The 24,830-nt window shown below is 44.8% G+C and overlaps 4 protein-coding genes across 7 annotated transcripts; 3 read left to right on the forward strand and 1 right to left on the reverse strand.

Annotated features, from left to right (window-relative positions):
• The first annotated feature begins 617 nt into the window (after positions 1-617).
• epb41l4a (erythrocyte membrane protein band 4.1 like 4A) lies at positions 618-8,952 on the forward strand. 3 transcript variants are annotated; one of them, XM_084035717.1, is made up of 23 exons: positions 618-689; positions 1,466-1,797; positions 1,881-1,985; positions 2,061-2,106; positions 2,796-2,871; positions 3,127-3,224; positions 3,766-3,841; positions 3,969-4,056; positions 4,244-4,332; positions 4,433-4,496; positions 4,713-4,804; positions 4,959-5,000; positions 5,143-5,225; positions 5,454-5,511; positions 5,588-5,653; positions 6,022-6,090; positions 6,276-6,326; positions 6,554-6,640; positions 6,755-6,790; positions 6,873-6,908; positions 7,057-7,125; positions 7,196-7,276; positions 7,373-8,952. In XM_084035717.1, exons 2-23 carry the CDS (start codon positions 1,702-1,704, stop codon positions 7,449-7,451), a joined length of 1,587 nt encoding a protein of 528 aa, XP_083891843.1. In that variant the 5' UTR covers positions 618-689; positions 1,466-1,701; the 3' UTR covers positions 7,452-8,952. The 3 variants fall into 3 exon arrangements, 2 of the variants coding, with proteins under 2 accessions (XP_083891843.1, XP_083891844.1); XM_084035718.1 differs by having other exon boundaries at positions 4,244-4,315; positions 4,437-4,496; XR_014598943.1 differs by lacking the exons at positions 7,196-7,276; positions 7,373-8,952 and having other exon boundaries at positions 6,531-6,640.
• On the reverse strand, positions 8,702-10,274 carry lage3 (L antigen family member 3). Its single transcript, XM_084035719.1, has 3 exons — positions 10,154-10,274; positions 9,345-9,473; positions 8,702-9,244 (listed from the first exon to the last, which is right to left on the reverse strand). The coding sequence occupies exons 1-3, from the start codon at positions 10,201-10,203 to the stop codon at positions 9,130-9,132; spliced, it is 294 nt and encodes a 97-aa protein (XP_083891845.1). The 5' UTR covers positions 10,204-10,274; the 3' UTR covers positions 8,702-9,129.
• A 108-nt stretch (positions 10,275-10,382) lies between these two features.
• Positions 10,383-18,320, forward strand: LOC311030128 (cGMP-dependent protein kinase 1-like). Of its 2 annotated transcripts, XM_084035714.1 has the most exons (21): positions 10,383-11,170; positions 11,576-11,825; positions 12,165-12,300; positions 12,385-12,451; positions 12,516-12,615; positions 13,668-13,781; positions 14,331-14,436; positions 14,532-14,595; positions 14,684-14,761; positions 14,985-15,076; positions 15,349-15,414; positions 15,543-15,617; positions 15,772-15,868; positions 16,024-16,163; positions 16,259-16,348; positions 16,416-16,557; positions 16,640-16,803; positions 17,117-17,239; positions 17,363-17,425; positions 17,501-17,567; positions 17,661-18,320. In XM_084035714.1, exons 2-21 carry the CDS (start codon positions 11,606-11,608, stop codon positions 17,757-17,759), a joined length of 2,103 nt encoding a protein of 700 aa, XP_083891840.1. In that variant the 5' UTR covers positions 10,383-11,170; positions 11,576-11,605; the 3' UTR covers positions 17,760-18,320. The 2 variants fall into 2 exon arrangements, with proteins under 2 accessions (XP_083891840.1, XP_083891841.1); XM_084035715.1 differs by lacking the exon at positions 10,383-11,170 and having other exon boundaries at positions 11,406-11,825.
• Positions 18,321-20,274: 1,954 nt separating this feature from the next.
• On the forward strand, positions 20,275-22,246 carry stc1l (stanniocalcin 1, like). The gene is made up of 5 exons (XM_084034612.1): positions 20,275-20,549; positions 21,048-21,190; positions 21,282-21,389; positions 21,480-21,583; positions 21,788-22,246. Exons 1-5 carry the CDS (start codon positions 20,426-20,428, stop codon positions 22,080-22,082), a joined length of 774 nt encoding a protein of 257 aa, XP_083890738.1. The 5' UTR covers positions 20,275-20,425; the 3' UTR covers positions 22,083-22,246.
• Positions 22,247-24,830: the final 2,584 nt, after the last annotated feature.

A 24,830-nucleotide genomic window follows, 5' to 3' on the forward strand; every position in this document is an offset into this window, starting at 1 on the left:
TCACTTGATGTTGAGAATCAGGATGGAATTTATTTTCAGTTTTATCAACTAAAATGAGTTAATATTATTAATGTTAATATCTGACCTGGAATCAAGCTCATTTATACTGAAATATTCTAATGAAAATGGTTTGTATTTATTGATCTATCATGTTTGTAATATTTGAAATCAGCTCTGATTCAAAGCTTTATATGGACAAATATTTTGATGGAAAAATGATTGAAATGTGCTGAAATTGTGTGAAATATATATATTGTGTTTGTTAAACTCTCAGCCTGCAGCCTCCTGCTTATATGTAGGCTTTTATTGTGAAAACTTTGATTAATGAATTTATCATGAACATATTTAAAATAATAATAGTGTAATGAGGGGAGGAAGGAAGATATTATAAAAGTTCACAATGACAATCTCAGATTCTTATTTTAATAAAAACCTTTCAAATAAAGTTGAAAATATTTGATATTTTTTCGGTTTTGTCAAAGTGACAAAAATGACCAAAGTAATGCCGGCGGTTGGAAAAGAAAAGAGAAAGTTTATATGAAAATATAGAGAATAAAAAAAAAGTAAATGAGAGAGAGGAGGGGGAGGGGCGAGGAGGACGTCGTCTCCATGGTAACGGAACAACAGCGCAGCGAGGAGCCAGACGAGGGAAATCAACACAAAGTGGATCTGCAGAAGAAGAGAAGCAGGTGAGGAGGAAACTCTTCTTCTTCTTCACTTTGATATTTTCAGGTTGAACGTCGTTCAGCTCCAATAATCGATTCACGATCGATGTGATAAAAATGGATCGTTCAGCCTGCAGACACAACTCAGGGTTTCATTCACAGGAAATGAGTCACTTAATTAACAATACAGACGTTTATCATATTAGACTTCATTGTTTTACCAATCTTATCATATTTATACGATGGATTGATTTAATATAAATGCAGGAAAATCAACATAATTACAAATTAATAAATAAACAATTGATTCAGGTGTTTTATTTTATTTCATATCAGTCTGTTTCATTAATCCACTGTGACTTTTAAACGCTACATTTCAGTTCTTCAGTTGTGATTGGATGATTTTATTCTGAAGGCCAGACACATTCACTCCAATAGTTTTACTTTGAAAATCCTGTTCTTATTTGACTAAACAGGACAACGATATTTAAAGATATGGATTAGAAAGTTAAGGGTAAAAGAAACTTCCCCAGGCTTACTGACATTAATGCAATTATTTTTTTTAATTTATTTAATTGTTTTTTAAATGTTTTTTTAATATGCAGATGATGAAGTATCTTATTGTGATAATTTGTCTGAATATTGGATGAAGCCACATACTTATTTCTTGTCAACATGTTAAATCCATTTTATTATATATTATATTTTTGCTCTATTTTTCTTCCATAACACGTCATATTTCATCCTCGAGCAAAAGAAAACATCTGTTTAACTACTTTGTGTTTTTGTTTCAACTACAGATTATCATTCCAGTGGAAGACAAAGACAGGAAGACAAAGACAGGAAGAGGTGACGTCTGCCCCTTGGTGGCTGGCTGGACGTCTGCCCCCTGGTGGCCGGGTCGACGTCTGCCCCCTAGTGGCCAGGTCGATGTCTGCCCCCTGGTGGCCAAGGCCGGTTTGTGCTTCTGAGTGTCGCTGTAAATAATTATTTAAAGGGTCGTTTCACACCGGCACAAACGGTCTCGTAAGTAACCATGGCCTGTTTCCGTGGCAACTGGGAGGAGTTTTATGGAGAAGTGCTCCTATTGGACGAGAGGAAGATGATGCTCACGGCCGAGCAAGGCATCAAGGTGAGCGAGCGCTTCCCGTCTGTCATGTGTCGTCTTTGCTGGCCGGACGTTTGCGACGGAGGAAATCTTCTCCTCTTCCTCAGAGGTCGTGGAAGGCGGCGGCCATCTTGCAGCGGGTGTTTTCTCTCCTGAACGTCACTGAAGTCGACTTCTTCGGTTTGAGGTTCTGCGATAAACAACAGCTGACGGTGAGAAAACAAAACAACAGAAATATGACAAGAAGTCATGAGTTATAATAATGAAGCTGTTTATGTTTCTGACAGCACTGGTTGGATCCGTCCAAAACTCTTTCACAACATCGAGACCTCGGTGAGTTTCACTCATCGCAAACTAATAATCAACTCAAATCAACTTTAAAGTCCCAGTCGGCAAGTCCGGCGGATCAGGGCACTCTGTCAGATTTTGAATGTTTACAACTCTCACGCTCCTCCTCCACGACCACAAGCTCCTCGTTTTGGTTTTTAACCGAGGAATTAGAAGCTTGTTGCTACTTCCCTCTGCCTCCCCCCTGTGATAGTGGTACGACCCGAGGGGGGAGGGGCTCTGTGTGTGCACAACACAGCCCTGCGTGCTGATTGGACAGGATGATCCGGGCCGTGTTGATCTTTTGCAAAACAAACAACAGGCTCTACTGCACGTAGAGGCGCGCGTTGTTTTCTAAAACCGGATGATTGATGTTGTTCTATCAGAGCATAGTGTCGGCTTCAGTGAATATGATCAAAAAATGTTGCCGACTGGGACTTTAATTTCAGAGAAAACACCAGCAACACTTATTGTTTGTTAAAGGATTTATTTATACATGTTTTATAGCTCAATCATTATTTTTTAACAACTATCAAACAGACTGTAAGCAACAAATTCATGAAAAATTAATCAAATCACAAATTAATCTATTTCTGACAGCTGATTTCATGTGTTATTTTTCGATTAACACATATTATATTATATTATCATTTGATGAAGAAAATATGTTTCTCTTTTTAACTGTTTTGTCACAGTTGGGCCTCCGTACATTTTCTACTTTGGCGTTAAGTTTTATGTCCATCCGTCCAAGCTGAAGGAGGAAACTACACGGTAAAGTTAAAACAATGTTTCTTTAGTTTTTATAATATTATCTAAATTTGATTCAGGGACTGCATTTATTTAAATGAGTTAATTTGAAATAATAAATATTTGTATTTATTTTATTTTATCGTGTTCTTTTCACTATTACTTTTGCTGTTCTTTGAAAGGCCCAGCTGTCGATCAACATTTATTCGTCTATATTTCCACATTTGTTTTCTTTTTTTTCCCACTCCCGGACTCCATATAACGTGTCTTTTCTGTCAGGTATCAGTTTTACCTGCAGGTGCGTCAGGACGTCCGTCAGGGTCGTCTGCCATGCCCCGCCCACCTCAAGCCCCGCCTCTCCGCTCTGACGCTGCAGGGTGACGAAAGAATTAATGACATCTGACATTGATTGTTTATTTTATATTTTTAAAAAACATTAACACATTCTTATTCATTATTTATGAACAACTATCAAACACACTGTAAACAACAGCTTCATGGTAAATTTACAAATTAATTAAATCACAAATTAATAATTATTTCAGAGAGCTGATTTCATTTATTATTATTCGATGAACACATTATTATTATTATTATTATTATTATTATTATTATTATTATTATTATTTAATATTATAATATATGATAAGAAACAACTGTCATCATTTGATTTAGAAACCATCAACACTTTCTACTTTATTATTCCAACAATAGAAAACGTGTTCTTTTGCTGTTTTTGTTATTTTGAGTGTCAAATAAAAATAATTAAAAAGATGCAAACCATAATATAAAAATATTTAAACCTAACGATAAAAATGTAAATAAAATTGAATAAAAATCATGGAACAAACAAAACAGTTAGCAGTTATTCAATGTCCTTTTTAAAGTTATTTATTTATTTATGTTGACTTCCTTCAGCGGAGCGAGGTGACCAAAAGGAGGCGGAGCCACCAGAGGAGAACCAGGAAGTAAAACCCATCTACAGAACCCTCCGGTAACCAGCGTTTATTTGTTTGAATAAAACACATTTACAACACTCCCCCATCAAGTATTATATGTTTGTAAATATATGTAAATATGTGTAAATATGTTAACATAAGTCTCTCTCTCTCCCTGTCCAGCGGTGTCTCTTGTCCTCAGGCTCAGTCTCTCTTCCTGTCTCTCTGCAGCTCTCTGCAGATGTTCGGAGTCTCTCTGTTCGTCGTCTACGTGAGATTATTATTCATTCATCATTCATCTAGTTATTAATAATCTAATATATATTTATTTATTTAAAGAACGTGACATTTAGTTTCAGTATCACATTCAAAAACGTTTGAGTTTATGTGTAAATGGCCTCATTTATAAAGGCCATGTGTAATTATTTCTGCGACTCCACTCCCATGATCCTTTGCAGGGCGAGAAGCAGACGGAGTACTTCCTGGGTCCGACACCAGAGGGCGTCGTCGTCTACAAGAACAAAGTGATGGTGGGAAAGTATCTCTGGTAGGAACTCCAAATATTAACCCTTTAACATAAAAAACAACCTTCTGTTGTTGCTGTGGTCATGTGACCTGTCATGTGGTCATGTGACTGCTTTCTTCAGGCAGAGAATCACCAAACTTCACTTCAAAGACGAGACGTTTGAGCTCCGAGTCGCCGGAAGAAATGTGAGTTCTGCCTGATGCTAACGCTAACGCTAACGCTAATGCTAACACTGTGTGTGTGTGTGTGTCTATATGTGTGTGTACCTGTGTCTGTATGTGTGTGTGTGTGTGTCTGTCTGTGTCTGTGTCTATATGTGTGTGTGTGTGTGTGTCTATATGTGTGTGTGTGTGTGTGTGTGTGTGTGTGTGTGTCTTTATGTGTGTGTGTGTGTGTTTCAGGGTTCAGAGACGTCGTTCTACTTTCAGACATCTCATCGATCCGACTGTAAACGTCTGTGGAGATGTTGTGTTGAACATCACACCTTCTTCAGGTACACACACACACACACATACGCACACACACACAGAGAGACACACACACATACACGCATATACACACACACACACACACAAACACACACAGGTACACACACACACACACACACACACACACAGGTACACACACACTAACTCTCCTCTGTGCAGGATGGGCGACGTGAACACGCTGACATGCAAACTGAAACGCAGGTAAACAAGTTATTAAAACACGTTAACCTCATTATTTATTAATACGTTTATAAACGTTGACTCGAGGAAGAATAAAATGTTTAATTATTCTGGGTCTCTCTCTCTCTCTCTCTCTCTCTCTCTCTCTCTCTGTCATGTGTAGTGTTGCTCGTTCGCCCACTCTCTCTCTCCCTCGGCTGAATGTTGGACTGCTGAGAAACAAAACTTTTAAAAAAACAAGCTTATGTAAATATGAAATTACTTTTGTCTCCTTACAAATAAGATTTGACAAATAAATAAATCTTAAATCTTGTATTTAAGATTATTTGATTCTTCATTTTGATATAATTAACATGTTTGAAATATATTTACGATTGCGATTTGTACTTAATATTTAATTTAAACATTTGTCTTGTTTTGTTTATTTTTTTACTTTTCTGAACTCTTTGCCTGGCCCCGCCTCTTCCCCGGCAGCCAATCAGATAGCGGGTGGCCCGGCGGCACTGCAGACGGCGCCCTCTGCTGGTCAGAGGTGAGAGCAGTTCGCTTGGATTTAAAACACTTTGACGTCATGTGATCACGTGACTGAGTTTGTCATGGACCTGCAGGTGGGAGGGCGGGGCTGAGCGGGACCATGTGAAGCCCAGTGCACCCTGGGAAAACAGCACTCTGAGGTAAAAAACAAAACGTCAGTGTTGAAGAAACTAATATAATCAAACACAGATGATAGAATATTAGAGAATATCAGATCTGTTGAGCACCGTTACCGTAGCGACTCGAGGACAGGCTAACTAGCTACTACGCTAACTAGCTACCATGCTAACTAGCTACCACACTAACTAGCTACCTAGCTAACTATCCTTTCATCCATCTCCAGAGCTGCGTCCTCTCTCTTCCTGCTGACCTCTGACCTCACTCTACAGCCCCACTGGCGTGTGTTGTCACCGTGACAACCAACAATAGTCACCATTTTCTTTCGTACCGGTCACATGACCTCTGAGGAACAGATTAGATGTGTTGTGGTTTTGTGATTCGGTTCCAGCGGCCTTTTCAACCCAAAGTTTCCTCCGAACACCAACGAAGAAGACGGAGCAGGAGGAGTACCACAGCGGTAAGAAGGACACGAGGGACCTTAAAATAATAAAAACAAAACGTGTGTCAACAATTTCTTCTTCACAAAACAAAGAAGTCTTAAAATCCTGACAGATTTAATTGATTAAACTGATTTAACTTGCCTGTTATTTATGTTTCATGCATTTTAAGGTGGATTTGTTTAATGTGGTCTTTGGCCTGTAGGCGGAGCAAGAGCCTGGATGGAGATCGACCAATCAGAGAGCAGCGGCGGAGGTGAACAGTTATGATTTATTGCATCTTTCGTTTAAGTCGATACGTTTTATGACGGTTTTTCGGGCGTGAAAGTCAAATTGTTCTTCAAACATTGTAAAATACATGATGAGCGCCGTCAAATTTAATAATTAATAATCAACTTTGAAGTTTAAAAATTTAGTAAAGAAACGGTTAAATGTCGTTAAAGTTGTAGGATTTTGTCAGGTTTCTGTCTGATGTGTCTGCAGATCTCGTTCCCATGGCAACACCAGCAGTGGCAGCGAGTCACGGAAGATGACGAATAACGGCGAGCAACGTAGGAGAAGAAAGAGCCGGTGATAAAAATATAGAAACAGTAATATATATATATATATATATATATATATATATATACACTTGTGTTTTCTGTCGTCAGTTCTCTCTCTGAGCTACTTCCTGTTTTCACCTAGCGATCACCATGGTGACCGGAGGTCCGATGCCAGATTGTAAGTAAACACGTCGACCTCACTTCTGATGCTAATGCTAATGCTAGCAGGTGTTGCATCATTCCTTCTCTCTTCTCTGCAGACGGAGTCCCGACGCTCCGACCTGGAAACACATCCAGTACGTAACAAGGAAGCTGATTGGTCGACCGGGTTTACTCACACCGACCTCATCAATACAATCAATACAACCAATACACACAATCTGTGTGTGTGTGTGTGTGTGTGTGTGTGTGTGTGTGTGTGTGTGTGTGTGTGTGTGTGTGTAGGAAGCAGCTGATGGAGCCTGACGGTTTGATTGACAGACAAACGGAGGAAATACCTTATAAGGAAGTGAGGTAAGGTAGGATGAACAGAAGGAAGGAAGGAAGGAAGGGAGGAAGATAATAACAAGTTTGTGTCCTACAGAGTCTCGGCGGAGCCAATCAGAACGCGGCGTTCTCCGAGGGGGCGGCGCCATCGCCGGTGGGCGTCAGCTACAGACCTCCAGTAGGTGCCAGTCAAACGTTTCTGTCGATGATGTCATACTTCATTTACCTGTCCTCAGGTGAGCAGCCGTTTGTCTCTTTGTCTTTGATCTCTCAGTTCAAAAGTGGACCTGGTTCCTCCGCTTCCTGTTACCATGGCAACCGACGCTTCCGTTCGATTACCCACAAGTCCCTGATTGATCTGTGATTTAATATCAATAACCAGATGAAAAGGATGCTGAAATAACTCCATCATGATGGTGATCAGTAAAAAGTGCTGAGTCATGCTTTGTTAGGTCTGTCAAGACCACAAGATAACTCCTTTTAAAACGCTGGTTTTCTGAATGGAGTCTGGTTGATGGGTGCTAGGCTATGCTAACATTGTAGCTGCTCCATCAACACTCCAAATAAGGTCATCTAGACATAAATACAGCAGAGACCTTGTTGTTTGGACCACAGACAGTCTCTGGTTCCTCACATAGTCTGGTCTGGTCTCTGGACTCATGTGGGCTACTATCTAGACCTCTGGGGGACCACAGACAGTCTCTGGTTCCTCCACATAGTCTGGTCTGGTCTCCGGACTAATGTGAGCTACTATCTAGACCTCTGGGGGACCACAGACAGTCTCTGGTTCCTCCACATAGTCTTGTCTGGTCTCCGGACTAATGTGAGCTACTATCTAGACCTCTGGGGGACCACAGACAGTCTCTGGTTCCTCCACATAGTCTGGTCTGGTCTCCGGACTAATGTGAGCTACTATCTAGACCTCTGGGGGACCACAGACAGTCTCTGGTTTCTCCACATAGTCTGGTCTGGTCTCTGGACTACTGTGAGCTACTATCTAGACCTCTGGGGGACCACAGACAGTCTCTGGCTTCTCCACAGTCTGGTCTAGCGACAAGCTTACTACTTTTAAAATGCTGGTTTTCTGAATGGAGTCTGGTTGAAATATTTAAGCTGAGTGGTTAGCACCTAGCGACTAGAGATGAAGCCCACAGTGAATCTTCCTTGTTCAGCGATTCATGTAAAAATGATGTTTTATTGGAACACAAACTATTTGTGACCAAAAAGTAACATAAAATACATCAAATATATTCAGTCATGTTTTTAAAGGAGCTCCACATCTGTCATGAAACACGTTGGTTTTACTTATTCTGGGGTAAAAAACAATAATATTTGAATTTGTGTATTTATATAGCTACAACACCTGATACAAGTCGTATGTATTTATTTTGTCTGGACATGATGGTGACAGTTTTGGTTTGTTTTTATTAACGTTTACTTTAGTGAATGATTCTGAATGTGTCGGCTTTAGTCAACACAAGTTGTGAAATGTGAAAACGTGGTTATTTGGAGATATCTAATAAATGTTGTTTCTTAACTTTCTCTTTTTCTTCTGCTAGTTTACCAGAACATGGTTATTATTAACATTATAATAATGACAGTCAAAAGGAATCATATTGATCCACATTTAATAAGTCTGACGTTTATTCCATCTGACAAAGATTTAACAGCCGTCCAACTCTGGAGAAATGATTCCAGCAAAGTCTTCATTTATATCGCAAAAAATGGAGAGAGACCTTTGTTATCGTCAGTCACAAAGGTGTTGCTTCCAGCTCACAGCTCAAGGAGACATCTGATGTTAGTTTTGCTCTGAAACAAAACGAGGAGGATGAATGTAGTGTTTTAGTCCTCCGGCTCCCTCTGCTGGTCGGACGATGGGAATGTCAGTGTGCTGATTGTCTTTAGAGAAGGAAGTTTGAATAACCTCCAGCATGTCTCTGTTCGGCTGAAACGAAGCATCCTCGTCCGTGGTTCTTGTCGTGTGATTGGCCGGATGACAGGAGGAAGTGGTCCTGACTCAGGCGTCGGGCTTCACGGGCCACAGGGGGGTCCGAACATCTCCATGGTCTCCACGACAAGTGCCAGGTGATCCAGAAACGAGTTCACAGACACTCTGAGGATCCGAGCTTCGTCTGCGCTCCACTTCCTGAAACAGGAAGAAGAAGAGGAGGTTAAGTGAAGCTGCGGGCATCGACCCCGTGGCGTCGGGTACAGGTGGATGGGTGTGACAGCGGTCTTCCCCTCACACAGACAGCGTGCTGCCGGTCACCGCCAGCGACTTGCTGATGCCACCCTTCCTCGGCTCGCGGTCCGGCGCCAGAGAGCGCAGAGCGACGGAGGCCTCGGCAGACGATGGGAAGGGGACGTCCAGAGAGCTGGTGGGGGGGTCAAGGAAGGACCACCTCGACACAAACGCATCGTAAAAGTGCTGTTTATTTGATATTTAGTCCTGATTCTGTGCAACATTTAGTCCTGGTTCTGCCCAACATTTAGTCCTGGTTCTGTCCAACATGTAGTCCTGGTTCTGTCCAACATGTAGTCCTGGTTCTAGTCCTGGTTCTGTCCAACATTTAGTCCTGGTTCTGTCCAACATTTAGTCCTGGTTCTATCCAACGTTTAGTCCTGGTTCTAATCCTCGTTCTATCCAACATTTAGTCCTGGTTCTAATCCTGGTTGTCCAACATTTAGTCCTGGTTCTAGTCCTGGTTCTGCCCATTTGTTTAGAGACTTTTCACTTTTGTATTTTCGTATTTTCAACCCATCTTGTTCTATTTGCGGTGGTTCTATGTTCTATTATCTGGGCTCGTGTTCTTTAGAAGGTATTATACTTAGTGTGAATGACGGAGGGAACGAGTCGGAGGAGAAGTGGAGGAAACAAGGAAACGAGGACACCGGAGAGTAAAGGAAACGAGGACACCGGAGAGTAAAGCTAACGTTAGCTACGGCGCTAAAAGAAGCATTAGGCTAACGGTTTACGGCTTCGGCCTCGCTTTAATAAACAGAACGGAACTCTATAAACCCGAAGATAAAATCTGGCGCTCATTCTGAAGGATACAATTCCAGTTTGCCCGTTCCGTGGTTTCTTTCCGCTTCCGTCGCCGCCATCGTGTTTGTTGTGCTGAAGTAGGTCAAAGTTTCCGGTAGATGAAGAATCTACTTCCGGCTCGAAATGTCGCGCTGCTGCCCCCGAGCGGCGAGAGACGGCACTGCAGCTGCCTGACAGTAAAACTGACACCTGAAAGAATAAAACAAATAAAAAAATATTAAATACCATGGAAAGGTACTCAACAGACACATGTTGAGTAATTAGGATATTCGCTTATGTTATGGAAATATTGTATACATATAAAAATAAGATATAAGGTAAAGAAATATTCAGACAATTTACTCTGAAGGTATCAACGTAAAAGTACCAACTAAGCAACATACGTAGTTATTCCGCAGAGCTAATTCTATGTGCTGTTGGTCTGTTTAATGTATCGTGTAATAATATATTGTGTATATTATATTTTCATTGTACAATAGTTAGTCATACTGGACTAAACAAATAATACAATATTATATAATTAAAATACTCAACAAAAGTGCTTAAAATGTGCTTTACTTGACAACAACTTCCCACTTATTGTAATTATTGTTTCTGTATAGCATTTAATTTGTCCAGGTCAGTCAATTTTACATCTATGTTTATTTAAAACATCAATTAAAACCTTGAAACCTTTCGTTCAACATCCCACTGTTATCATATATCACATGATGGGAATGTTTCCAGGATGTTGTTTCTGGACGTGAAAGCTGTCGAAATAAAACACGTGACCGAGACGCCCGTCGGACAGTTTCCAGACTTTTATTTTGAAGCTGTCAAACTCAGCTGTTCACAGCAGCGCGTCGCTTCGCGCTCAGAAGCGTCAGGTTCGGAGCCGCGCATTACGTGCACGAGCAGCTTCGATCATTCATTAAGTTATTGATTTTTAAATCGGGACCGAGCGAGGTGCGGCGGGACTCTTCAGACCACATCCGCGTTCGTTCAGAGACCCGGGACCGGATCCATTTTTACCCTGAAAACTACACGGTAACATTTATATTATATAATAACACATATTCGGTGTATTTTATTTACAAAGAGCACCGGAGACCATGTTGACTGAGTACAATCAAGTTTTTATAATTAATAGTATTATTGATCTGCAGTTATTGTTGTTTGGCAGACTATTTTAGAATATATATTTAATATTTTATTTAAAATTAATTTACATACAGTCTGTTGTGGTCCATTGCTTTGTATTTAGGTCTTTTTCATTATTATTTTATGTGTGAGGCGCCCATTAATAAAATGTATTATTATTATTATTATTATGCATATTTTGATTTTAGCAGGTTTTGTTGTAGTAAAAAGTACTAATATTATCAGATGTGGTGGAGTAGAAGTAGAAAGTACCATGAGTAACAGCAGTAGTGTGAATTGTGTCTCCTCCAGTACTCGTACTTGTACTCGTCTGTGTACTACATGGCGGCCCCCCGGAGGTCCGGGACACTGCGGGACCTGCAGCTGGCCCTGCAGCTGAAGATCGAGGAGCTCCGTCAGCGGGACTCCCTGATCGACGAGCTGGAGCTGGAGCTGGACTCCAAGGACGACCTGATCCAGCATCTGCAGGCGGAGCTGGACCGCCACCGCAACGCCTCGCAGCACGCTGCCAACGCCGCCGCTGCCATCACGGCCAGCACAGGTGGGTCTGCCGGCTCCACGTGGACTACACGGGGGTCCAGTGAGACCAGGTCCAGTTAAACCCGGGCATGGAAACGGTTGCAGTTTGGACTTTCACCCAGGGGGCCGATGTTCGAGTCATCGGCCCCCTGGGTGAAAGTCCTGTGTTGTTAGACCCCTCCTCCACCCAGACCTTCTTCAACTAGACCTCCTCCGCCCAGACCTCGACCACCCAGACCTCCACCACCCTGACCCCCACCACACAGACCTCCACCACACAGACCACCACCACCCAGACCTCCTCCAACTAGACCTCCTCCACCTGGTCTGTGATCTGTATGTGTGTGTGTGTTTGTTGAAGGTGCGGCGGTTCCGATGCCGGCGGCGCCCGATGAACCTCAGCGGATCAAGAGACAGGCGATCTCTGCAGAACCCACAGTCCTGGACCCGTCCCAGCTCACCGACGTGACCCTGCAGAGCTACTGCAAGACCAAGGAGTGAGGCCCCCCCCTACCCCCCCCCCCCCCCCACACACACACACACACACACACACACCTGGACTGACCCGTGTGTGTGTTCAGGTCCAGCGAGCTGATCCAGAGGGCTCTGATGGACAACGACTTCATGAAACACCTGGAACAGGGCCAGGTAACGCTGCTCGCCGCCGCCACGCTTCTTCTTCGTTGGTGGTTCTGACGATGCTTGTCTGCAGATCCTGACCATCATGGACTGCATGCACCCCACCAGCCTGGCCAAGGGCTGCTGCGTGATCCAGGAGGGCGACGACGGGTCCACGGTCTACGTCCTGGAGGGTAAGGGTCTCCCACTGGGCCCCACCAGACCCGACGGCTCATCCTCTGGGGGCCACAATCCCTGTATAGTCAAGTACCTGTCGCTCTGCCCTCCCACCTGTCGCTCTGTACTTCCACCTGTCGCTCTACCCTCCCACCTGTCGCTCTGCCACCCCGCCTGTCGCTCTACCCTCCCACCTGTCGCTCTGCCATCCCGCCTGTCGCTCTGCCATCCCACCTGTCGCTCTACCCTCCAACCTGTCGCTCTGCACTCCCAGCTGTCGCTCTGCCCTCCCAGCTGTCGCTCTACCCTCCCACCTGTCACTCTTCCATCCCACCTGTCGCTCTGCCATCCCACCTGTCGCTCTGCACTCCCACCTGTTGCTCTGTACTCCCACCTGTCGCTCTGCACTCCCACCTGTTGCTCGGTCTGGACTCACTAGATGCTGCCTCCCCGTGTTTCTGGGTCCTGGTCCCAGGTTTGGCTGAGAGACCAGGATCAGAGGGACCTGACAGGTATTCAGGCTCTGGACCAACATGAGGATCTGACATGACTCACGAGGACAGCGATGTGGGCTCCTTCTGGTCTGAGTGCACGTGCTGATGCATTCTGGGAGATCTGTCTTATTTATAGTGCCTGTCGACTGGAGAGCGTTATCTAACACACTGGTGATCAACGTAGCGGTGGAGATGCCGGGGAGGCAGGCCAGCTGAAAGCACAGAAACCTGGTCCAGGACCAGAGTTCTGACACTCGGACAGGAAACAGGAAGTTAGGAAAGAGATGTAACGGTGACACTGAGTCAAACACCTGGAGGAGAGATAGAACATCATGGTGACATCATGGTGTGGTCACCGTCTGGTTGGTCTGTGTGTGTGTGTGTGTCAGATGTTCCTGACGGCGGCGTTCCTCCCTGAGAGGTTCCTCTGCCGTGTTGCGTTCAAGTGCTGTTGAAAGCTGACGAGGACTCGTTGTTGTGAGTCTCTTCAGCTCTGAACAGAAGCTCCCTGTTTAGTGCAGATGGGTTTGTGTGTGTGTGTGTGTGTGTGTGTGTGTGCGTGTGTGTATCCACAGAGGGGATGGTGGAGGTGACCAAACAGGGGAAGAAACTGTGCAGCATCAACCCGGGGAAAGTGTTCGGGGAGCTGGCCATCTTGTACAACTGCACCCGCACTGCAACGGTGACAGGTAACCTAGCAACGCACCGCCATGACACCGCGGACAAGGTCATGGTTCTACCAATTAGTTGTCTAGAACCCGTCACCTTGATGACTGATGAAATTCAACATGTAAACTAATGAGTTTTTGAGGTGCTAACTGTTTCCAGTCTTTATGCTAAGCTAAGCTAACTGGCCCTTCGCCTTACCAAACTTCGGTCTCACGGCGGTTCGTGAAATCGTCACTGTGACTGTATGCGTGTAAATCAAAAATGTGTGTTTTTAAACATTTAGGTCCGATGGAGTCGAGCAACAGATAAAAAGGGATGTCAGGATTTGTTTACAATAAGAAGAATAAAGAATAACGCTATTTCAGGTCAATAATGGTGTCCCGCTAGGTCCCATTCTTGGTCCTCTTGTTTTCGCTACATACATCCTGATATAACGGTGCCCCTCAACAGTTCTTTGCAGATGACATCATGTTCTTCCGACTGTTATATTACAAGACAAAGATGGACGTCACTGAAGATTCGCCATCTTTCCCGATAAAATTGTACGTTAACGTTGTTTCTGTCTGCAGCTCTCAGCGACATCAAGCTGTGGGCGATCGACCGGCAGGGTTTCCAGACCATCATGATGAGGACCGGCCTCATCAAGCACTCCCAGTACACCGACTTCCTACGCAGGTCTGGGCCCTCGAACGCACCACCGCACTGTTTGAAAGCTAGTCCACCTGTCACTGACTCCCACCTGTCTCCCCACCTGTCGCCCTGCCCCCCAGTGTCCCGTCCTTCCAGTCGCTCCCCGAGGACGTCCTCAGCAAGCTGGCCGACATCTTGGAGGAGGTGATGATCTCAAACACATGTTTCCATGACGACCTTACAAAGTGGCTCACGATTAACGACCTTGCGACCATCTCTGCTCCTCGCTCAGACTCACTACAGTGACTGTGATTACATCATCCGCCAGGGCGCCACCGGAGACACGTTCTTCATCATCAGCGAGGGACAGGTGAGGAAGACGGGGGTGGGGGGGGGGGGTGAAGGACTTGGAGGTAAAGAGAGGGAGGGGAAGAGGAAGTCAGGTCAGAGGTCAGGTTGTACTGGTGGAAACCTGGTATTCCAGATGAATTTAGCTTTTAGCTGATCTAGAGTCAGGTACTAGTACCTAGCACTGATGCAACAACGTGACAGAGATGTGATGTCATGACGTTGTGATGTCATGATGTGGGCAGGTGAAGGTCTCCCAGCAGGACTCGCCCGGCGACCAGCAGGTGGTGAAGACCCTCTCTAAAGGAGACTGGTTTGGGGAACAGGCTCTGAAGGGGTGAAACACACAACTACACTTTATATTCACACGTTCATGTCCTCACGTCTTCATGTCCTCATGTCTTCATGTCCTCATGTTCTCGTGTCTTCATGTCTTCATGTCTTCATGTCCCCATGTTCTCGTGTCTTCATGTCCTCATGTCCTCATGTCTTCATGTCCTCATGTCTTCTTGTCCTCATGTCCGCATGTCTTCACGTCCTCATGTCCTCATGTCTTCATGTCTTAATGTCCTCATATCCTCATGTCTTCATGTCCTCATGTCTCTGCAGCGAGGACATCCGGACGGCAAGCGTCACGGCGGTGGGAGACGTCACATGTCTGGTCATCGACCGTGAGTAAGTGGGAGTAAATAACAGAGACCACAAGGAGGTTCCTCAGAGGTCAGAGGTCAGAGATCTGAAGGAAGTGAACCAGGTGGTTTTGGGGGTTTAGTTGATCTTAACGAGACGTATGTGTGACCCAGATCCTTCAAACAGCTGATCGGAGGACTGGATGATGTCATCAACAAGCAGTACGACAGCGACGAGGTCAAAGCCAAGTGAGTTTTTAAACATTTGGCGAAGAAGTAAAATGAGTGATTTTGTCAATGGAGTCTGGTGGCTTTGGCTCTGCCTCCTGCTCCCTCTAACGCCGTCTCCTCGTCTCTTTGGCTCTGCCTCCTGCTCCCTCTAACGCCGTCTCCTCGTCTCTAGTTTGCAGGCGGAGGCAGATTTCTTCTCCAGCGTGTCGCTGAGTGATTTACACATCATCTGCACTCTGGGGATGGGAGGCTTCAGTCGGGTGGAGCTGGTCAGAACATTAGATCATGGTGTATATATACACATATACACACATATATATATACGTGTATATATACGTGTATATGTGTATATATACATGTATTACATCTATATAAGTGACAAAGTGATGGATGGACACATCGCTAGAAGCGTTTCCGTGTTCAGGTGCAGCTGAAGAGCGATCCGAGCCGATCCTTCGCCCTGAAGGTGTTGAAGAAACGCCACATCATGGACACCAGCCAGCAGGGCCACATCCTGTCGGAGCGCCGCATCATGATGGAGGCCCACAGCCCGTTCATCATCAGGTGACGCATCATCGACCATTGTCACAGCGACGGGAAGCGTTGCTATCTTTGCATCAGGGTCTCAGACTCTGATCCGGACTTCTGTGTCCCTGCAGGCTGTATCGGACCTTCAGAGACTCCAAGTACCTGTACATGCTGCTGGAGGCCTGTCTGGGGGGCGAGCTGTGGACGCAGCTGAGAGACAGGTGGGGGTGAGACGGGTTGTTTGTCTGTGTGTTGGAAGCTGACTCAGCTTCCTCGTTTCCGTTTCAGGGGATCCTTTGACGACGGCATCACACGCTTCTACACCGGCTGCGTCATCGAGGCGCTGGCCTTCCTGCACTCCAGAGGGATCATCCACCGGGACCTGAAACCGGAGAACATCATCCTGGACCACAGAGGATACGCCAAGCTGGTGGGGGGGTGCGCTGGGACCTGGCGACGGGGGTCAGACGTCTCACCGGGAATCCCTCACACGGTGCCTTTCTTCTGACCAGGTGGACTTCGGCTTCGCGAAGAAGGTGGGTCTGGGGAAGAAGACCTGGACCTTCTGTGGGACTCCGGAGTACGTGGCCCCGGAAATCATCCTGAACAAAGGCCACGACAGCTCGGCCGACTGCTGGTCTCTGGGGATCCTGGTCTTCGAGCTGCTCAGTGGAAGGTAGGCCCACTTACCTGGACCAGAAACATGTAAAAGACATAATAATAACAATAATAATAATAATAACAATAAATTAAACATATTAATAATCATAAAAATAATAATACAATAAATAAATAAATAATAATAAATACAAATAATAATACAATAAATAAATAAATAATAATAAATACAAATAATAATAAAAATGAAAATAACGATAATTATAGAAGAAAATAATAATCATAATAAATAATAATAATACAAAAAATAATGAAATAATAATAATAACACAAATATTCCTCTAGTGGTCGTGACCTCTCTTTGTGTGCAGTCCTCCGTTCTCCGGCTCGGACCCCATGAAGACCTACAACGTGATCCTGCGGGGCATCGACATGATCGAGTTCCCCAAGAAGATCACCAAGAGCGCCGCCAACCTCATCAAGCGGCTCTGCAGGTCAGAGTCCAGCCAGTCAGAACCACTTGTCCAGTCATGTGACCTTGTGTCTCCTCTCAGGGACGACGTGTTGACCCTGTGACCTTGACCCTGTGACCTTGACCCTGTCTCCTTGTGTTTCAGGGACAACCCTTCAGAGCGACTCGGCAACCAGAAGAACGGGGCGAAGGACATCCAGAAGCACAAGTGAGACCGTGAACCGTGAGTACTCTGTGCAGCGGTGTTACTGTCGTCATGGCAACGCGTCTCTGTGTCCTCCAGGTGGTTCGAGGGCTTCAACTGGGACGGCCTCCGCCAGGGAACCATCGATTCGCCGTTCACGCCCACGGTCCGTATACGTCCGTCTCTGTGAGCCACCGCCGTGCACCCTGCCGCCGCGCACGCCGCCACCACCGCGCTGACTTCCTGTTTGTCCCTGCAGGTGGACGGACCGCTGGACAACAGCAACTTTGACTATTTCCCGGAGGACATGGAAGACCCGCCTCCCGACGAGGAGTCCGACTGGGACCTGGAGTTCTAGTCCTGAGTCTGCAGAGACAACATGAAGCCGGGAGGAAAGTTTTATCTGTGACGAGGGTTTCAGTCAAAGGTCAAAGGTCAAAATGAAGGCGTGTAAATAGTATTTATAAATATAGATATACTTTATATATATTATTTATATTATATAATATAAATATATATAAATAAATCTCCTTCTCACCCCTGGTGGGGTGGTATCTGTGTCATTTTCAAGCGCGGGTCCATATGTATTATCGAGCCCCGAGGCCGCCTCACAGGCAGCGAGACGCTCACGCATACGAGGAAGGCTTCGTGCCCCAGCAGGTCATCGTTTTTTTGTTTTGTTTGTTTGTTTTATATATATTATATCTTTAGCCTATATCAAGAATAAAATCTAAATACTTTTTAGTATTTAAGTAAAAAGTTATATTACAAGACAAAGTTTTTAAAAAGTAGAAATGTAATTTTGAGGATAATCGTAACATCTCAAGATTGTAATCTGTAATGTAAATGTAAATAGGTACTTATATTAAAGTCTTAATTATGACATCATCACATTCATATCTTCCAGATGAGGTCGTGTTATTGAGAAAACATCAAAGCATCCCCGGAGTGAGCTCATTATTTTAACATAGAGTCCAGGGGTCGACTCTCACTTGTCAAAGCGGTTGCCAGGCAACGAATGACTCATCTGTCGGTTGCCAGAAGTGGAGAATGTGGTTTCATATTATATTTAGAGTAATTAAGAGATGGTGGCAGAGACATGAATTCTTCTTACTATGAATCAGACTTTCGTCCTCCCCGTCTCTGACCACTTCCTGTTGAAGCCCCGCCCCCTCGGCGTGGAGGTGTTTAAACTCAACATGTCTGGGTTTTTATGAGGACGTCCAGGTTTGGATCAGGGAAAATGACGTCATGTTTACTTGTGTTTTATCTAATAAACAAAGAAACTAAATAGTTGGGTGGGTAATGGTGTTTTATAGCCTCACTGATGACAACTATAACTCATCCATGTGTTGAATATAATAATAATAATAATAATAATAATAACTAATATTAATACAATCCAAACAACCTGGGTTGATAAAAAAAACCCAGATGATCAAAATAGCAGAACCAGCAGAACCAGATCCAGAACCAGACCCAGATCCAGAACCTGATCACGTGAGCTGATCCAGATTTCACATTTTACATCAGAAGAAACGAAGTCTTCAAAATGAGCTATGAGAGCAACTATTAGATATTAATCATAAAGATGAATATTTATAAGACTGTTTGAATTAATTCAATCAATTAAATATTAGAATAATATAATAATGTTAAAATAATATAATCTAATCATAAATGTAGGAATGTGACTAACAGGAAAGATCGTATAAAAAAGAGAAGAATAAATGAACGGAACAAATGCTGGTTTTTCCCACAATGCTTTGCTGCTGATGTTTATCAGCCGTTGACCTCTGGAAGGGTCACCGCTTCCTGTGTGACGGAAACGACTCAGCGACTCTCACAGATAACACACACTCGCTTTTCCACATTCCCCGGGGCGACACCTTCCTCCTCCTCACCTCCTAACCTTCCTCCTCCTCCTCTCCTCCTCCTCTCCTCCTCACCTTCCTCCTCCTCCTCTCCTCTCCTCCTCCGTCTGTTCTGTCTGTTTTTATGCGTTTTTAATCAAAGCCACAAACTTCCTTCTCTCCAGTAAAAACACAATAAATCAGAAATACTTCAGGAACCAGAACCAGAGACTGTCTGTGGTCCCCCAGAGGTCTAGATAGTAGCCCACATGAGTCCAGAGACCAGACCAGACTCTGTGGAGGAACCAGAGACTGTCTGTGGTCCCCCAGAGGTCTAGATAGTAGCTCACATGAGTCCAGAGACCAGACCTGTATTTATGTCTAGATGACCTTATTTGGAGTGTTGGTGGAGCAGCTACAATGTTAGCGTAGCCTAGCACCCATCAACCAGACTCCATTCAGAAAACCAGCGTTTTAACAGTAGTTATCTCGTGGTCTTGCAGACAGACCTAACAAAGCATGACTCAGCACTTTTTACTGATCACCATCATGATGGAGTTATTTCTGCATCCTTTTCATCTGGTTATTGATACTTTTACCGTTTGTTTGTTTATTCCTTTGCTTGTCTCGAAGTATCTCAGTAGTATCTGAGGAGTAACGCAGTTGTACTAGTACTTGTACTGGAGTGGAGCGTCGTACTGCGTTCACGGTCAGCTGGTTTTCTGCTAGACTGGACAACTTCACAGAGAAACGTGACGAGAATCACAAACGTGCTTCCTTCGTTCCTACTATTTTTAGAAAGTTATTAAAGAAAAAAACAACTTCTTCCCGATCTGTTCAAATAAAACCTGCAAACTTGTTTTCATCTCGTTGTACAATATCAATATACATGTTTAAATATAAATCTATAACTATGTTTAGAAGAAGAAAACAGACCGAGTCACTGGTTTTACTTGACCACCGTGCCACCGTGACGTCACTGCGCGGAAACATCCAATTAGCCGCTGCGTTAATTACATGACCGATGAATAAGGCATGAGCGGGGCGCGCTCTGATTGGCTGCCGCTGACATAAATAGCAGGTGTGGAGGGACCAAGACTGAGAACCTGAACCCGCAGCACCTTCGCCCTCCTCAGACCCCGACGCACCGAGACCCCGACGCACCGAGACCATGCAGCCCGGCTCCGCTCCGCTCCTCCTGCTCCTCCTCCTCGGACTCAGCACCGCGGCCTCCTTCCAGCTGCTGCCGGAGGAGGCGGCTCCCCGCCGGGCCCGCTTCTCCGCCAACAGCCCGAGTGAGTCCCGCTTCTGGTCTGGAGATCTGCTGTACTAGATCTGTTCTGTAGATCTACTATAGTAGATCTGCTGTAGTACTTTTCTTTATTCGTGTAAACTTCTGTCTTAGTTTTCCTTCTAAAATGTTTTTCACGTGTCTCTGACTTCATCTCTGCTTTTGAACTCTGCCATCTTATTTACATTAAACGTCATTATTTATCAAAGTTTACTTTCCAGAGTGATTATGAACTTTGATGTTAAAGATATTAGTAGCTGTTCTTATATTGAGCAGAAACAATCCTTCACATCTGCTTTCAGTCAGGGAGCAACATGCATTCTCTCTGCTGGCCACCGGGGGGTGACTCCTCTCTGGTTGTATAGAAGTCTCTGAGAAAATGGTCCTACTTCTCTCTGCTGACTGTGTGTGTGTGTGTGTGTGTGTGTGTGTGTGTGTGTGTGTGTGTGTGGTGTGTGTGGTGTGTGTTTGTGTGTGTGTGTGTGTGTGTGTGTGTGTCCAGCTGATGTTGCCAGATGTCTGAACGGTGCCGTGGCCGTCGGCTGTGGATTCTTCTCGTGTCTGGAGAACTCCACCTGCGACACCGACGGGATGCACGAGATCTGTGAGCTCTTCCTGCACTCAGCCGCCACCTTCAACACGGAGGTAAGTCCCCGCCTGTCTGCCTGCCTGCCTCTCTGTCTGTCCACCACCCGTCTGTCTGCCTGCCTGTCTCACCTGCGCTGTCACCCTGCAGGGTAAGACCTTCGTGAAGAAGAGTCTTCACTGCATCTCTCAGGGAATCTCGGCGAAGGTTTTCCAAACGATCCGCCGCTGCAACATCTTCCAGAGGATGATCGCCGAGGTTTGTGACTCACACACGACCATCACCATGACGACCATCACCATGGCGACCAAGCCCCCCCTCTGAGTGTGTGTGTCTCTGTGAGTCCAGGTGCAGGAGGAGTGCTACACCAGTCTGGACCTGTGCACGGTGGCGAGGACCAACCCCGACGCCATCGGAGAGGTGGTGCAGGTCCCCACCCACTTCCCCAACAGGTGAGCCCACGCTGCGTCCTGATTGGTTCACTCAGACTACAGGGTTCAACCAGTCAGCTCACTTCCTGAATAAACCACGTTAACTTGTTTGACCTGAGACTTGTTAGTCCTGACTACGACCCCGGTACTGGTCTATCACGGGTCCAGAAGAGACGGGAAGCAGCTCCCTCCCGTGAATTCTCTGACTTCCTGTCCCCGGTCCAGGTACTACAGCACGCTGCTGCAGAGCCTGCAGGCATGCGACGAGCAGACGGTGGCGGCGGTGCGGACTGGCGTGGTGACCCGGCTTGGCCCCGACATGGAGACCTTCCTCCAGCTGGTCCAGAACAAGCCGTGCTCCGCCGCCGGCGCCGGTGCCGCCTACAACAACCCGTCCAGCTGGAGGAACATGCCGGTGTTCAACATCCAGCCGGGCTTCCGGGGCCGAGACCCCACCCACCTGTTCGCCAGGAAGCGGTCCGTGGACGATGTGGAGGCGGGGCTTAAGGCCGAGCAGTAGACACCACGCACGCCCTCGCCGCCGTGCTCACACGCAGACCTCAACGCTGTTTCCACGCTTCCTGTCCGAGAGCTCCTGTTAAATAAATTATTACTGCCACATGGCGGCGCCACTGAGCGATTCTGATTGATATTTATTTTCTTAGACGAGTTAATTTATGCGGCGGTTACATTTGAGGGCGGGGGGGCGTGTCCACGCCGGCCGTGGAGCGTCCTGCTGCTCTGATATCTGATGTTTCACGGAAACGTGGCTTTGTTCCAAATAAATGTTTTATTATCGAATCGACTCGTGTGATTTTCTTCATATCTTAATCTGTAATATGGTTTATCTATGCAAACAAAATGATAATTCTATATATTATATCATGATGGAAAATCAATAAACCTCTAAAACTGCTGCTCTCCATTGTAAACCCTCAATAAAGTATTAATAAAGCAGATCTTCTATAGAATTATCATTAAATCAGAGTTTAGTCTTAAAGGTCAAGAACACCTCGTGTAGTTCGTAGAACGGCCACCAGACGGCGAACAAGCACAAGAAAAACATCCAACATTTCCTCCAACTGATGTCTGACTTTATTCCTTGAGCTTCTAAAAAAACTAGTCATGAACTCATGTACACATTTGAAGTACTTGTACTTGTATTTTCCATGAACTGTCTTTATTGATGTGTTTTATCTGTATTTCCGCTTCAAATCTGCTTTTACTTTGATTTATTCATCAAAACGTTGAAGTCAGTTAATACAAGTACTACTACATTACTACTTGTACTATTACTATTACTACAACTACAATACTACTACTACTACAATACTACTTGTAATACTACTATTACTATAGTACTACAACTACTAGTACTACTACGACTACTACTATGACTACAGTACTACTACTATATTACTACTACTACAATACTAGTAGTACTATTACTACTACTATGATAAAAACATACACAAACTACAGTGACATTCATATGTAATAATTATTATATACACATCATACATAATTAATGATGATTATGAGTTTTATGAAATAATTGTTTAAATAATTTAAATAATGTTAGTTATTTCCTTTAATTAAAATAATGAGTGAATAATTATAATAAATCTAGATGATTTTATTAGTTAAATCTGGGTTATCTAGCAAATATAGTTTCTTCTGTTTCTGATCTGGCGTCCTCGTGACAATGGGACGAGACTCTTGCCGCTGATTGGCTCTCGCGTTGCACACGTTTCTGATGACGCGTTAATGAGGCCAACGCTTCGTAGGTGTTTGGTCGTCGGGGAAGTTCCAGGTAAATTACTTCCTGTCAGTGGAGGCCGGTTGCCATGGCGACTCACTCAGCCAGCTGTCACACTGACCGTTAATGGCCCTCAGCTCGCGTTACGGCCCATTAACTCCCATCAATTCCCCCCCCCCCCCCCCCCCCAGACGCGCCGCTGGCAGCTGCCAGTTAACAGCCTTTGTTCCCAGGAATTAGACCAGCCCGCTGTGTTTACTGACAGGAACTGCAAATAAGGAAGCAAACGAGATTTCTGTGGCGACAAAGAGATTCTGAGCCAAAGTTGTTTATTCAACATCGAGGAACAAAAGAGTCGCGTGAAAGAAGCGCGGAGGAAGACTACGACTAAACACGAAACGTTAAATCCAGTAAACGTCTCAAACGTTACACTCAGAAGTAGGCTACTTTACGTTTTTGTTTCACACTGCAGATTCAATAAAGCAACAGTTTATTTGGGAAAATAATGAGATGATCAGACGATATTACGTTACGATGTTACGCCACGATGTTACGCTACGATGTTACGCTACGATGTTACGCTACGATGTTACGCTACGATGTAACGCTACGATGTAACGCTACGATGTAACGCTACGATGTAACGTTACAATGTTATGTTACAATGTTATGTTACGTGATGTTGTTAGGATGGTACGTTGTATACATTACGATGTTTCATTATGTTGTTACGATGTTACGTTAGGATGTTACATTATGTTGTTACATTACGATGTTACGTTCCGACGTTACATCCCGATACTACGTTAATCTTACTTTATGATGTTATGTTACGTTATTATTACGTTACATTGCATCATTACGTTACAAGTGATGATCGCCATGATCTTTTTTTCTAATCTCCACCAACCGTCGACATTTGCGCGGTTTGAAGAAGAAATACCAACATTTTTCTGGCGACTGCGTTGTTTTTCCGGCAGGATGACATCATCATCATCATTGTGATATATTATGGTGGTTGTTGTGCCTCACAGGCACCCGTAGCAGACGGCATTTAACGGCAGTGTCGCAAAGCCTAAGGGGATTCTATCGTTATAGATACACCGGTCTGTATGTTGTTGCTCGGCTGAAACTTTAAATAAAGTCCAGTTAACCTGAAGTCGTGGACGCTTCGTCAATATATTACATGGTGTCAGAAGTGGGATCCGAACCCACGCCTCCATTCGGAGACCATCATCTTCCTGCGTCCTCCAAAACAGAACGACTGTTAAAATCGAATCACCGTGGTAACAGTCTGGTTTTGTTTCAGCGAGGAGAATTTAAAATGGTCACCACTTTCCTTTTTTGGACTTTAGTCCTTGCTCTGAATGGCAAGCTGCTGTCGCCATGGTGACGGTCTCTCCCCCACTTCCTGTCCCAGGTTTCGGTTAATCCAAGTGGACCGACGTGGAACCGGTCAGCCGTGAAACCTGTTAATGAACGACTGGTTCATTCTACTGCTGCTCTCAG

This window comes from Eutrigla gurnardus, assembly GCF_963514095.1.
Source record: "Eutrigla gurnardus genome assembly, chromosome: 19".
NCBI lineage: Eukaryota > Metazoa > Chordata > Actinopteri > Perciformes > Triglidae > Eutrigla > Eutrigla gurnardus.

Bases quoted from the DNA above. Each gene is read 5' to 3' on its own strand.
- LOC311030128 (XM_084035714.1), top strand. From the start codon at position 11,606: ATGGCGGCCCCCCGGAGGTCCGGGACACTGCGGGACCTGCAGCTGGCC. The intron at 16,349-16,415 runs GTGGGGGTGAGA...TTTCCGTTTCAG, and splicing joins TGGACGCAGCTGAGAGACAG to GGGATCCTTTGACGACGGCA. The intron at 16,558-16,639 runs GTGGGGGGGTGC...TCTTCTGACCAG, and splicing joins ACAGAGGATACGCCAAGCTG to GTGGACTTCGGCTTCGCGAA.
- lage3 (XM_084035719.1), bottom strand. From the start codon at position 10,203: ATGGCGGCGACGGAAGCGGAAAGAAACCACGGAACGGGCAAACTGGAA. The intron at 9,474-10,153 runs GTATCCTTCAGA...CCCCCCCACCAG, and splicing joins GGAACGGGCAAACTGGAATT to CTCTCTGGACGTCCCCTTCC. The intron at 9,245-9,344 runs GTGAGGGGAAGA...TTCCTGTTTCAG, and splicing joins ACCGGCAGCACGCTGTCTGT to GAAGTGGAGCGCAGACGAAG.
- stc1l (XM_084034612.1), top strand. From the start codon at position 20,426: ATGCAGCCCGGCTCCGCTCCGCTCCTCCTGCTCCTCCTCCTCGGACTC. The intron at 21,390-21,479 runs GTTTGTGACTCA...CTGTGAGTCCAG, and splicing joins TCCAGAGGATGATCGCCGAG to GTGCAGGAGGAGTGCTACAC. The intron at 21,584-21,787 runs GTGAGCCCACGC...TCCCCGGTCCAG, and splicing joins CCCACCCACTTCCCCAACAG to GTACTACAGCACGCTGCTGC.
- epb41l4a (XM_084035717.1), top strand. From the start codon at position 1,702: ATGGCCTGTTTCCGTGGCAACTGGGAGGAGTTTTATGGAGAAGTGCTC. The intron at 3,225-3,765 runs GTGACGAAAGAA...GACTTCCTTCAG, and splicing joins CTCCGCTCTGACGCTGCAGG to CGGAGCGAGGTGACCAAAAG. The intron at 6,091-6,275 runs GTAAGAAGGACA...TTTGGCCTGTAG, and splicing joins GCAGGAGGAGTACCACAGCG to GCGGAGCAAGAGCCTGGATG.